This window comes from Purpureocillium takamizusanense, chromosome 3, assembly GCF_022605165.1.
Source record: "Purpureocillium takamizusanense chromosome 3, complete sequence".
Classification (NCBI taxonomy): domain Eukaryota; kingdom Fungi; phylum Ascomycota; class Sordariomycetes; order Hypocreales; family Ophiocordycipitaceae; genus Purpureocillium; species Purpureocillium takamizusanense.
In genome coordinates, this window is record NC_063070.1 from 3,329,798 (window position 1) to 3,342,368 (window position 12,571).

Consider the following 12,571-nt stretch of genomic DNA (forward strand, 5'->3'; position numbering starts at 1 on the left):
GCTGTGCTCTAATAAGGATGTGACAGAGCTGTTGCCTCTCATCCCCCACGAATGCATGTCATGGGCGGCACATGCTTTGTCTGAACCATCTTCTATCCGGCACTGCTCGATGCGAGGGCTCATCTGCCTCCAATCGTTCGGGTCACGCCTTGCAGATGTACTTCCTTGCATATTGATGCAAGGTGCCGTGTCACCAGATGCTCTGTCTGGCAAGCGGAACCTGGAGTGGCGGGGCAGAGCCGTCCGATGTGGGCCGCGGGAAGTGGACGCGAGATGGTGGGGGAACCTTGTTGATTCCTTGTTGGATGGGCCTCATACAGAACTGAGGGTGGAGCCGGCATACTTGCCGTCTGGGCGGCGCGTCCGCCGTCCGGGATGCACGACGTCTTGAGGTCTGGAGTGCGTGCCGTCTGTACGGCATGCAAGCCGTCACCAGAGTGTATAAAGCATTTACGGATTCTTCATCACCAAGCAAGATACTTCCAACGATAAATCAACTTCCCACACATACCAATCAACTATTCATAATGGTCTCTGCCCGAGATACTACCTCTGTTGAGCTGCACGGCAAGTCCTATAGTCTGCCGCAGCGCCCGACCGTGGTCGTGTGCGTCGACGGGTTTGACCCCGAGTACTTGCAGGCTGGCATCGAAGATGGCATCCTACCAACGATGGAAGCCTTCGTGAAAAGCGGCTTCCACGCGACGGCAGACTGTGCCATGCCCTCTTTGACCAATCCCAACAACATGTGCATCATTACCGGAGTGCCTACCGGCCATCACGGCATCTCTGGCAATTTTTACCTGGACAAGGAAACGGGAAAAGAGCACATGATTCTGGATGACTCGACCATGCGCGGCACGACTGTCCTCGCCAAGCTGGCGGACGCCGGTGTTCGGGTCGCCGCCATCACTGCCAAAGACAAGCTACGACGCATCATTCAGCACGGCCTGTCGCCCGAGAAAGGATCCATTTGTTTCTCGGCTCAGTGCGCAAACGAAAGCACAGCTGCCGAGCAAGGGATGGACAACGTTGAGGCGTGGCTTGGCCAATCGGCACCCTCCCAGTACTCGGGAGAGCTCTCTCTGTTTGTTCTCGATGCAGGATTGAAGCTCCTGCAAGAGAAGCGTGCGGATTTCTTCTACTTGACCCTGTCGGACTACATCCAGCACAAGTATGCTCCGCGCTCGCGCGAGGCCAACGACTTTATGCACGCTATCGACACGCGGCTTGGCGAGTTTGTTCGACTGGGCGCCGTCGTGGCTGTGACCGGAGATCATGGCATGAGCGACAAGGCCGATGAGAACGGAAAGCCGAATGTGCTGTTCTTGGGTGATTTCCTGGATTCAAAGTGGCCAGAGAGCCGCGCCAAGGTCATCTGCCCGATCACGGACCCTTTTGTCAAGCATCATGGTGCCCTCGGCGGCTTCGTCCGAGTCCATTTGACAGACACGTCTGTTGTCGGTGATATGCTCGCTGCGTGCCGTAAGCTTCCCCAAGTTGAGACAGCTCTCACCGGAGAGGAGGCAGCAGCGCTATACGAGATGCCGTTGGACCGTGAAGGAGACATTGTGGTCATCGCCAAGAAGAACTTTGCCATTGGGAGCAAGCGAGAGGAGCACGACCTGTCGAACTTGGACGGTCATCGGCTTCGGTCGCACGGAGGCTTATCCGAGCAGCAGATTCCGCTCTTGAGGTCCACCGCGGTTGACCCGAAGGATGTATCGGAGACGAAGAAATGGAGGAACTTTGACATTTTTGATCTGGCTCTCAACTACTAGTTCTAGGGCCTCGTCTAGATATATCTCTCTCTTTCGTCTGCTATGTCGCATCAAATAGAGAAAACGTCGCCGTCTGCTCCAGGTCGCCACCATTGAAGACACCGCAGCCGTCCATGCCAAAATCGAAGCCTAGCAGGCCGCTCAAGTCTTGAATCACATGCCTCTCGTGATCAAACTGTTGCGCTCCGGCCATGACCGCTTCCAGACTTCTCGCAATGCCCAACAAGGGATGAACGGTCTGTTCTTCGCCTGCTGAAGGCTGAAGGACTCGAATCAAGTGGCGCAGATGGCCTTGGATATCGACCTCGTCGTTCTCGCAAGTGGCTCGACTTTGCCAGTTGGCCGCCTTGACAAGGCACACGGAAGCGAATGCAATGACCGCTCCAATATAGCAGGGCAGGTTCTGCAGTCGGTCTCTCGGCTCGTTTGTGACGCTGCACACTACAGATAGCGCATGTTCCAATGCGCGGCGTGCAAAATCGTTGGGACCCCCGGGCGATTCGCTTGCAAGCTCCAATTCTTCTCGCGCCTGGCCTCGGAAGACATGCGAAAAGAGGTATAACTTTGCGGCGTGGTAGTACAAATCGAATATGCGTCTAGCAGGCTCGGTCTTGTGTGTATCAAACTTGAGACCTTCAAGCCACTCACTGTGCCACTGCTCATACAAGTCGTCCAGACAAGATATCTCTGCAAGTCTTTGGGTGGCAATGCATCGGTCGATGTCACCCCCGAATATGTCGAACACGCGGTTGAAGATGGACCAGAGCTCGACTTGGCTGATCAGCCTCTGATCAGCCTCCGATGCGAATCCACTTTCGAGAAAGACGCGAGGTTTCTTCAGCAGCTGAAAGTCTCGCGTGAGGGGAAGCTTGCCGTGGCTGAGAGAGCAGTGATGGTCACATAGGTACACGAGGAAGTAGAGTCGGGTTCGGTCGTAGCACTCCCGCTTTGTATGCGGCATCTTGGCAATGCATCTATGAAGATCCAGCTCGGTAGCAATCCTGACGCCTTGTCGACAGGGTTAATTGATCCATTAATATTTTTTGGCCGAGTAGACTGGCCTTACCTAGTCCATTCAGGGCTGCCGATATTTCGGGTAGCCATAATGCTCCAATGCAAAGTGCGCGGACATCGTCAAACTCGTAATTTCCGGCAAACAGTTTCCCTTGCGCATTCTGCTGCAACACTTCCAGCAGCGTGGAATAGTATGCTGACCCAGAACAAAACGCAGCCACTGTGCAAATGGCCGACAAGAGAAAAGTCGATCTCACCCGAATTGTTAGGAGCGAATCCGTGTCTGTGAGAATGTGGTGCACATAATGATCCAAGTTTCTCTGGTAGAAAGCAAAGAGGAACTCGGCGACCTCAATTGGAAGTAGCTGCTGCGAGATAAAGTCGAAGCGTTGTCCAGGGGCTGAGCTCTTGAGAGAAGTATTGGTCATTGAAGACGCGGGAAAGCCGCCCAGACTGCATGACAGATTCAAAGTAGCCGGATGTGGAGATTCTGGTGAATCGGCAATTGCTGAAGAGGCTCCCTCGACCAGCGAAGAACTCCCGTTGGAAGGCAGAGGGGGAACATGCTGCGTCTGATTGCCAACAGTGGGCCGAGCTGTCGCCGGGGCTGACATGAGATGTTCAAGTCTGCTCAGCCTGTCCTCCATCTCCTCCTTCCACCTAGTTGCCGGGCACATCCGTCAATTTGGTTCGCTTATTACATGGTGAGGAGCGAGGACGTACGAAGCATCGCTTTCCAGAAGGGACTGCAAGCTCTTGTTGATGGTGCAAGTGACCCCCCTTGCCGTGCAGCCAATACATGGCGGTTTGTTGTTGCTGTTCATATGACATTTGATCTTGATACGACAACGTCAGCGACGGGCTCCAGACGGGGCGAAGGCGACCGGAACCCCCCGCCCAGCATGTCATTCGTCATACCTTGAGTTTACGACAGGAGACGCACGCGGTAATTTTCCGCGATATCTCTGGTATTTTCCTGTCCCCAAAGGACTCACGCAAGGCCATTGCCGCGGACACGGAAGGCATCTTCGCACGGGGCCGCTGTATGTTCGACATGTTTGGTTACTGGATGAGCTGCAAGGCTGAAACAAATTGCAACTTCAACTCATGATGATTTGAACTTGTTGTTGGAGCGCAGGCGGCGGCGGCGACCTCGGCGGCGAACTTGCCGTCCCACTTGAGTGGCGCTCGAAGAAATGTGTTGGTTGTATCTAGACGGCATCATTGGCCTAGAGAGCGTGGATGATGAGCACGGACCAGTCAGGCGGGGTTGCGCGCGAAAATGAAGTTGATGGTTCAACAAGTTTCTCCTCCTGCTCTCTTCTTCCAAGGACGAAACTGCCAACAGCTGACCCACGTGTCCGTCCCCATGCTTGCTTGCGGCTGTGGGGGGCAGCGAATCACGCTGGGACAACTGCAACTCGGCAGCGTCGCAAAGGTTTCGGCACCCGCAGTGGTAAGCGTGTATGTACGATCCAAGCATTCACGCATAGGCCACAGGAGAGGGCGTCTTCCCCGCAGTTCAGAAGCCGAGAGCGTGACTTCCACCGCCCTCGGACACCATCTCCGGTGTAACACCGACTGACTACTGATGCACTATGACGAAGGTACAGTAAGTCGTCACCCTGTCAGCCAGAGACTTGGCACCAACACGCGGCTCAATCGGCAACTTTGCTCATGGGTGTCGCAAAACACCGGGTCCTAGACTCCCCAGCAAGAATGAGGTCTCGGCAGTGCGCCGGGAGAAAATGGACTGATGACGGGTGATGGCCGTAATAATGTTCTTACAGCGCATCAAGCGCCAACATCATGCGCGCCTACGTGTCTGCTCGCTGGACTGACGAGTTATACGAATTATGGACTACTGGACTAACTTAAGTTTTGGCATCAGCGCTACGAACATGAAGTAGGCTAAGTTACCAAGCGTACCTTATCAGCTAACTACGTTAGTTACTAACCCGACCAACCAGGCACATTGAGGCCGGGGAATACAGCCGGTGAGGTGAGTTCTCGGCATCAACCAACAAGCAGAGCCCGGTTCAATACTACTGTACCCAGAACCAGCCATTGCTGCTGCAGCGCCACTCGTGCCCTGACAACCTACCTACGTCGCACTGGACGGCCATCCACCCAGGCGCCGGGCGGTTCTGCTGTGGCACGCATGGCTTGGGCCCAAGAAGCCCAGGCTGCCCCCAGAGTGCCTTGATGGTTGCCATCTCATCGCGCAACTCGTCCCCAGATTGGGATACACATTTGCACAGGGACCACGCCCTACTTACTCTCCCGTGTCAACGGGTGGTGCTTGTCGCGACTTCAGGGCAAGTTTTTCATCGGCGACCGTGTTGAGCCAGCCACTCGAGGCGTAGGTGGATGCGATATATCGCAGTGCCCGTCTGCTGTGCGCATTACCCGGAACCACCACGGTCGAGATCGCGGCCGGCACCCTGGAGCTGTCGGGGAGCCGGATGGCACGGGTGGTTTCGAGCACCTTTTTGTTGATTTACTGCTAAGCAAGCAATGGTTGAATTTCAGCCCTCGGGTAGTCCAAGACTCGTGTGGAACGCGACGCCAATACCCGACACCGAAATCAGCCGCGTCGTTGACCCGATTTGGGCGACCATGTCTGGAACAAGACCAAAACCACAATCAAAGGTGGTCAGCACGCGCAGTTTTCCCATCAGCAGCTGAACCATGGCTAAGATCGCCCAAGGCCGTGAAACGTATCTTAGCGTTTGCCCGCTGAGTATAAAGATACCTCCGGTTCATCCGACCGCTCATTCACGCTCGTGCACACCAACAAGGTCCGCTTTGATCGTGCTTCGAACCCGATATTCGCTACTTCGTATCAATCACAACACACTCATCGGATTTCACGGTTTCGCCACACGATGCTGGCTGAAACGATCCTGATTACAGGTGCAAGTGGCTATTTGGGAGGACATCTGATCAAGGCAGCGCTACAAAAGGGGTACAATGTCCGCGCGACCGCCCGGAGCGACTCGTCTGCCCAAAAGATCGCGGCGCAGTTTCCGCAGAGTGCAGCAAAGCTGTCCTATGCCATTGTGCTCGACATCACAAACCCCCAGTCATACCAAGAAGCGCTGGAAGGCGTGTCGGGGATCATTCACTCGGCCTCACCATTCGTACTCAAGCCAAAGGACAATGTAAAGGACCTGCTTCAGCCTGCAATCCAAGGATCACTGGCCATCCTCAAGGCTGCACAACAGTGGGGGGACGCCGTGAGGCGCATCGTTGTCACCTCGAGCCATGCCTCCGTGTGCGACCTTTCCAAGGGAAAACGCCCTGGCTACGTATACAACGAAAAAGATTGGAACCCAGTAACATTCGAGGAGGCCTCCACCGCAGACGGAGTGGTGGCATACTGTGCCTCAAAGGCCTTGGCCGAAAGAGCAACGTGGGATTGGGTCGCGGAGAACCGACCAAAGTTTGACGTCGTCACCATCACTCCTCCGTGGATATTCGGTCCTTATGCGACAGAGCTGACAACGACAAAGCACCTCAGCGAGTCGATTCAGATTCTCTATGACCTCCTCAAGGTGGAGGATATTCCACCGTTTGACTTTGGCGGATTCGCTGACGTGCGCGAAGTCGCGGCAGCGCACATTCTCGGGTTCGAAACTCCGGAGGCCGGCGGGCAAAGGTTCTGGGTTGGCCAGAACTTCAATTACCAGACTGCCGTGGACGCCGCCCGGGAGCAACTCCCACAGCTGTCGCAAAGACTCCCCAAGGGGAAACCAGGATTCGTTGAGTCAACGTACACGGTAGACGGCAGCAAGGCGACGAAGGTGTTGGGCCTCCGGTATAGGCCCTTGGCTGAAACGATCAAGGATACGTACGTGCAGTTGTTGCATGCCGAAGAGCTCGAGGGGCAGTCTGGACCTGCTTGACGTCGAGTCAACGGTCAGAGTACGGATGCGGCCCCCCCAAGGGCCCAAGTTTGTTATAAACGGGAAAACAGTTGGGTTGCGTGGCATTCTTCGGCTCGGCAGGTTGACGAGACTTCGTTTCATATTCGTGATGAGTAAGGTCAGCGCTACTGCAACGTGCTCAGGAATCCTCGTGTTGCTCGCAGTGATATAATTCATTACATAACCTGACTAGTTACTATTTGGAATCCTCCTTCTACGCGTGGTAGCATATCGGAGTGAGGTAACTCCACTGTGCTAGCGCATCATATGACAGATACATCCATGCCGCGGCGACCACGATATAGCACGCGATCCCAATGGCAAGAGACCTGGTAATGCAGACAGAACCCCGATGCAGATTCTCTGTTCCATTGCAGGCCATGCTCTCAGCTTCAAGGCCTTTGTTTGACGTGAAAATAGATCATCAGCACTAGTTGCATGGTTACTATAGAGTTCTGCAATTGTAAAATGGCATGTCAGCCTGCCGCGCTGCGTCTCAATATCGAAACCATATATACTGTTTTCCTGCCATTCGCATGCTGCTGATATCTCATCTCTCACGACAATCTGATAACTCTCGCAAAACGCAATGTCTCGCCCAGTGGCCGTTGTTACGGGCGCCTGTTCAGGAATCGGCCTCGCACTCACCAGGCACCTCGTCGAAAAGAGAAAATGGCGTGTCGTCATGGCGGATATCCAAGAGAATGAAGCGGTCACAGAACTGGGACCAGATAATGTCCTGTTTGTCAAGACGGACGTGGCATCGTGGGAGCAGCAACGCGCTCTCTTCACACGGGCAGATGAATGGGCAGGCAGCCAGGGGCTGGCGTTTCTAGCTGCCAACGCAGGCCTTTCGGATCCGCCCGGGTCTTTGGACGGTCTCGTTGGAAAGGCAAAAGCAGACGAGGTTGTTACACCGCCAACGGTTGATCCCATCCAAGTCAATCTTCTCGGTGCGATCTACTCGCTGCAGCTTTTCGCGCATTTTGTGCGTAAACGCGGCCGTGCAGGCAAGGCGGTGTTGACCTCGTCGGGCGCTGGCATCTACCCCATGCCGAGCCATCCTGCATACGCAGCTTCAAAACACGCAGTGAGTTCCTTCCCGAGGTGTATGGAGGGAGATGCGGGGCTTGCAATGCCTTCATGGCGTCGTCGGTGAGCCATTCCTGACACTTGCCATGGTACTTACCTGCGCCCCAGATCGTTGGCTACACCAGAAGCATTGCGCCCAGCTTGAAGCCTGACTCCATAGCCGTCAATGCCATCCTGCCCGGATTTACACCGAGCAATATGACGGCTCCGCTCCTGGGTGTCATCCCAGACCAATACGTCACGTCTTTGGACACCATGGTAGCCGCCTACGACGTATTTCTCGACGACGATTCGCAAATGACGGGCCAGGTTCTGGAAGTGTCGGCCAGCAAGAAGTGGCATTTCCGGGACCATCCGACGTACCCGGACGAGGAAATTAGGTGGCTCAACGAGGAAAGTGCAGGGTTCTTTGCCAAAGTCTTTGGCCTTGCGTAAAGCAACGGGTCGGCTTTTGTTTCAAGCATCGGGGAGCATTGTAGGGCAGAACTTTGCCGAAACAGATCCCCTGCAGTGCGAGAAGTGATCCTTCTGTGTTCATGTCGCATAAGCTCATCATATGAGAAGGCCTAGACTGTACTTCGTATTTGCGAGCACGCATGTCCCTCGTGTAAAACCGCCCAGGCCTGGCAAGACCCTGTCGCAAGCCCCGCCATGCGTGCCACCATGTACTGCAGCCGCGCAGCCTGGCGGCCAGGCGGGCCCTTTCGGCATGTAGGATAGTTTGGCACCGTATGCCTCGCTTGACGGGGTCTGGGAACGTTCAAATACGGAGATGCGTGGCTGAAAGTGCGAAGTAGTGATACTCTAATTAAGTAGCGGTGCAGTCTTCATGAGCGGCCACGCCCGATCGATCGTACTTCCATGTCCGACCGCAGAGTCGCCGAGACCTATACTTCCCCTTGCGGTAGACAGCCTGCAAGGGACTGGCTCAATCGGCAACTTGGAGCGACAGCGTGGGGCGTCCGTTGCACGGCTGGCAATGGGTTTTCGGGGTGCGGTAGCCATGATACGTCATGTTTCCTTCGTCCATCAAGGCGGTTCTGGCTAGAGGAACAAAGCAAGGGCCGACCCTGCTTCACGATGATATGTACGTCCATTAGCTAGTAGTCCTGGCAATCCGCGGTGTTGGGACCCACGCCAACCCCGCCTTACAGATTTGTCAATCCGTTGTCTTTGACATGTCCTCGCAACGTTTGATGCGTCACGGACTGTTTCCGCGTTGGCGCTCCCATCTCCGAATGGCATGTCTTCCACTTGCGGGACATGGAGGAGCTGTCCTGCTTTCGAAATACTGCAGGCATGGGATCGCGCACTCTGCAATGCCGGTGTCAAAAGCCCTGGATCAGCCGACGACTCATGATGTGGGCCATGTTGCCATTTCACAGTCCAGTTGCCGAAGCCCTCCCGGCCGCCTCGCTAGATAACCGCGAGTTCGGGCATCAACATTGCCTTGCCCCTATCGCTGCTCTGGTCGGTCATGCGACGCGACGCGGCCCAGTTTGCGGGCGGTGGCGTCCCGTTTACCAGCTCGAGGCAACGCTCCCAAGCCCGCCGTTCGCATTCCCACACGCGACCCCCTTCTGCCCTTGTCTGACCGATCCCGTGGAGTGCAGCCTCATCATGGCCGGTATCCGTCTTGGCAACCGATTAGAGAAAAGGGGCGCTCATGTACGCCAAGCGATTGGCAGCAGCTGGCCACAACACCAGTCCTGTAAGCAACCCGTCGTACAAGGAGAGGGCACGAGGAGTCGACCAGGAGCAGGAGCTGGGTGTGGTCCAAATTGAGGCAAGCGAAGGGGCACGTGCAGGCAAAATGGTGGCGCTTTCTCCCCCTTGTAGCGCCATTCTAACGGACGATAAGATCAGTAGCGCTGGCTGTCAAAGGCGACAAATGTTCCAAGGTGCCTTCTGGAGCTGACATTGCGAAGCAAAGGGACCCTGCTCGTGCATTAGGCGAGTGCGGCCCCATTTACCCAGATCCGTGGACCCTGTCGCGATCATCCTCTTCCCACATACTTTGCGCGCACGTTTGTGGGTGGGTAGTATTGTTATCGAGGGGGCGGGCCGCCCCTGAGATCATGACCCAACGACTACGCGGGACGGTGTCAGGCCCTCCGCTCTTCCAGGCCCGGCAGGGTCTCCGCGCATCATTCATGGGTCAGACAGATGCCGTACCGGCCTTTGTCCTCACTCCGTGGAGCTTAGTGTGAACTGTTGCACCATGCCCGAATCGACACATCATGAGATACAGACAGCTAGTAATGTTTACAACACGCCCGCGCTGGAGTGTGGAAGCGGAGACGACAAGTGGTCTGCAACCACGCCATCGCTTCTCTGCAACAAGGGAAACAAGGGTATCGAGGCCGATCCGGGGTGGTGGGGGCTACGACAGGGGGGTCACTCACCACCGGAAAACACCATTTCACGATAGAAGTCTCCACTCTCCACGATGATGCGATGTAAATTCGCTATCCTTGATTCCACACCGCACGAGTCGTGCATGCAAGTGCTGGATACAAACTTATTATTTGAGAATTAAATTTGGTTGACTATTCTATCTGTTCAGCGTGATAGTGGCAACGCCGTCGCCCATCGTCCAATGTTGGCTGCTTCAACTGGATCCCTCAAGGCTGCCTTTGTCCAGCCGGGGATGCCGGTGTGAGATAACCTACTCAGGACTGGGATGCAGGTCTCGGGACCGATCTAGAAGCCCTCAGTCTAAGCTAGAGCAAACGCGGAAGTTCTGTACCGGTTAATACTGACCCCTAGCATGTCTTCCACCGTGCCACTGCTACTTCCAAGCGGTTTTGCTTAGTGCGCGGCCATGCCACGTTTCTGGGCAATACCACCGGGCCTGCTATGGGGCGGGCAGGTTACCCACTGGGTGGTATATGGATTCAGAGACAGAGGGAAAGTAAAGGGAGCTTTCTACATAAAGAGACAAGTGTCCAACGGTGTTGCAAGGATGCTGCTTTGACCGGTTCTAGTTGTTCGACTTCTGACAACTCTGTGCATCAAGATCAAACAATATGGGTATGTGTTTGTGTAAGACTCTATGAAGCTTTCTCTAATGCTCATGTAGAGGAGAAGATTGTGGACCGAGTCAACGCCGACGATGCCGTTCATTCGGCTGACGAGAAGCCGTCCCTCGGCGACGGCGACCATCATCCTCCGACGTACGATGTGGCCATCCTGAATACCGACTACGAGGGCAAGCCAACTGAGGAAGAGCTGGCTACCCTGCGCCGAGTTCCTGGAAAGCTGCCTACAGTGGCCTACCTCCTCTGTGCAGTCGAGTTCTGCGAGCGAGCGTCCTATTACGGTACGTGATCGGGTCAGCCAGCTGTGCGATTTCGACCGAGGACTGATAGCCACTCTACTAGGATGCGCCCAAATTTGGACCAACTACATCAACCGTCCCCTGCCAAAGGGCGGCAATGGCTACGGAGCAGTGCCGAGTGGAAGCCAAGCCACCCAGGGCGCCCTGGGGCTTGGCGAGCAGGTGGCGGTATGCCAAGCCGATCCGAGCTGTCACTCCGTCTACCCCTTACTGACCACCACCCTCAGAATGCCACCAGCCAGTCCTTCAACTTACTGGCGTACTGTCTCCCACTCTTTGTCGGGTACCTTGCCGATACCAGATTTGGTCGTTTCAATATGATCTTTTGGGGCGTGATTGTATGTGGTGTTGGGCACGTGCTCATTATTGCTGGCGGCGCAAAGCCGCTTATGGAAAACGGTACCGCGAAGATTCCCTTCTTCATTGGAGTCTATATCCTCGCCATCGGAGCAGGTAAGCAATAGCGCCATTTATTACAACCACAACCTCGCTAACCCTAGCTGTATAGCAATGTTTAAACCGAACGTATCACCGCTGTTGCTGGATCAAATGACTACTCACGTACCAAAGGTCATCACTCTCAAATCCGGCGAGCGAGTGATCCAGGATCCGGAGCATAGCACCGAGAGAGTCATGCTCTGGTTCTATCTGCTGATTAACATTGGCGCCTTTATGTCGACTGCGACCTCCTATTCCGCAAGGAATGTTGGTTGGTGGCTGGCATTCTTGCTCCCTCTGATCCTATATATCCCGCTCCCTCTCTTGCTTATTTGGTTGAAGCCCCGTCTGGTTCACCATAAGCCCGGTGGCTCTGACTTGCCAAACGTGATTCGCGTCCTTGGCCATTGTATGAGAAACGGAGGGGTCTTCCGCATCGGCCGAAAAGGCTGGTGGGATGCCGCGAAGCCGTCTGTCATTGCGGCGAAGGGTCTAACGCCGGAGACACACTATAACGAAGCCTTTGTCGAAGATGTCAAGCGAACGTTGCAGGCTACTGGGATGTTTTGCTTCTTCCCCGTTCAGTTCTGGAACGACAACGGGTGTGTATCCTCTAACTATTCTTATCCCTTTCCCTTCGAGGTATTGAACCCAATGCTCACTCCAAACGAAACAGCATTGGAAGCTCGGCCAACTTCCTGGGAACCATGCTTACTGGCAATGGCGTTCCCAACGATGTGATCGGCAACTTCAACTCGCTAAGCATTATTTGCCTTGGTCCTGTTCTAAACGTAAGTGAATCATTTGACGAGGCGCCCTTTTAAACTGTAGTTCCCTTGACAATGGGAAATCTTGATCGCACATAACTAATTCTCTCTGTAACTAGTACGGACTATATCCGCTACTGCGGAAATCCAAGATTCGCTATGGTCCAGTCTCTCGAATTACGACCGGGTTTGCCTTAAGTACTATCGCCG

The 12,571-nt window shown here is 54.9% G+C and overlaps 5 protein-coding genes across 5 annotated transcripts; 4 read left to right on the forward strand and 1 right to left on the reverse strand.

The window, feature by feature from the left end:
• Window positions 1-527: 527 nt before the first annotated feature.
• On the forward strand, window positions 528-1,781 carry JDV02_004612 (uncharacterized protein; the record flags this gene model as incomplete). The annotated part of the gene is made up of 1 exon (XM_047985843.1): window positions 528-1,781. One exon carries the CDS (start codon window positions 528-530, stop codon window positions 1,779-1,781), a length of 1,254 nt encoding a protein of 417 aa, XP_047841820.1.
• Window positions 1,782-1,821: 40 nt separating this feature from the next.
• On the reverse strand, window positions 1,822-2,742 carry JDV02_004613 (uncharacterized protein; the record flags this gene model as incomplete). The annotated part of the gene is made up of 1 exon (XM_047985844.1): window positions 1,822-2,742. The coding sequence occupies one exon, from the start codon at window positions 2,740-2,742 to the stop codon at window positions 1,822-1,824; it is 921 nt and encodes a 306-aa protein (XP_047841821.1).
• Window positions 2,743-5,009: 2,267 nt separating this feature from the next.
• Window positions 5,010-6,911, forward strand: JDV02_004614 (uncharacterized protein). The gene is made up of 2 exons (XM_047985845.1): window positions 5,010-5,447; window positions 5,506-6,911. The coding sequence occupies exon 2, from the start codon at window positions 5,684-5,686 to the stop codon at window positions 6,701-6,703; it is 1,020 nt and encodes a 339-aa protein (XP_047841822.1). The 5' UTR covers window positions 5,010-5,447; window positions 5,506-5,683; the 3' UTR covers window positions 6,704-6,911.
• Window positions 6,912-7,409: 498 nt separating this feature from the next.
• JDV02_004615 (15-hydroxyprostaglandin dehydrogenase (NAD(+))) lies at window positions 7,410-8,251 on the forward strand (the record flags this gene model as incomplete). The annotated part of the gene is made up of 2 exons (XM_047985846.1): window positions 7,410-7,814; window positions 7,925-8,251. 2 exons carry the CDS (start codon window positions 7,410-7,412, stop codon window positions 8,249-8,251), a joined length of 732 nt encoding a protein of 243 aa, XP_047841823.1.
• A 2,594-nt stretch (window positions 8,252-10,845) lies between these two features.
• PTR2_3 (peptide transporter ptr2) lies at window positions 10,846-12,418 on the forward strand (the record flags this gene model as incomplete). The annotated part of the gene is made up of 6 exons (XM_047985847.1): window positions 10,846-10,849; window positions 10,899-11,138; window positions 11,200-11,324; window positions 11,384-11,609; window positions 11,665-12,196; window positions 12,271-12,418. 6 exons carry the CDS (start codon window positions 10,846-10,848, stop codon window positions 12,416-12,418), a joined length of 1,275 nt encoding a protein of 424 aa, XP_047841824.1.
• Between the last annotated feature and the right edge of the window lie 153 nt (window positions 12,419-12,571).

Bases quoted from the DNA above. Each gene is read 5' to 3' on its own strand.
- JDV02_004614 (XM_047985845.1), top strand. From the start codon at position 5,684: ATGCTGGCTGAAACGATCCTGATTACAGGTGCAAGTGGCTATTTGGGA.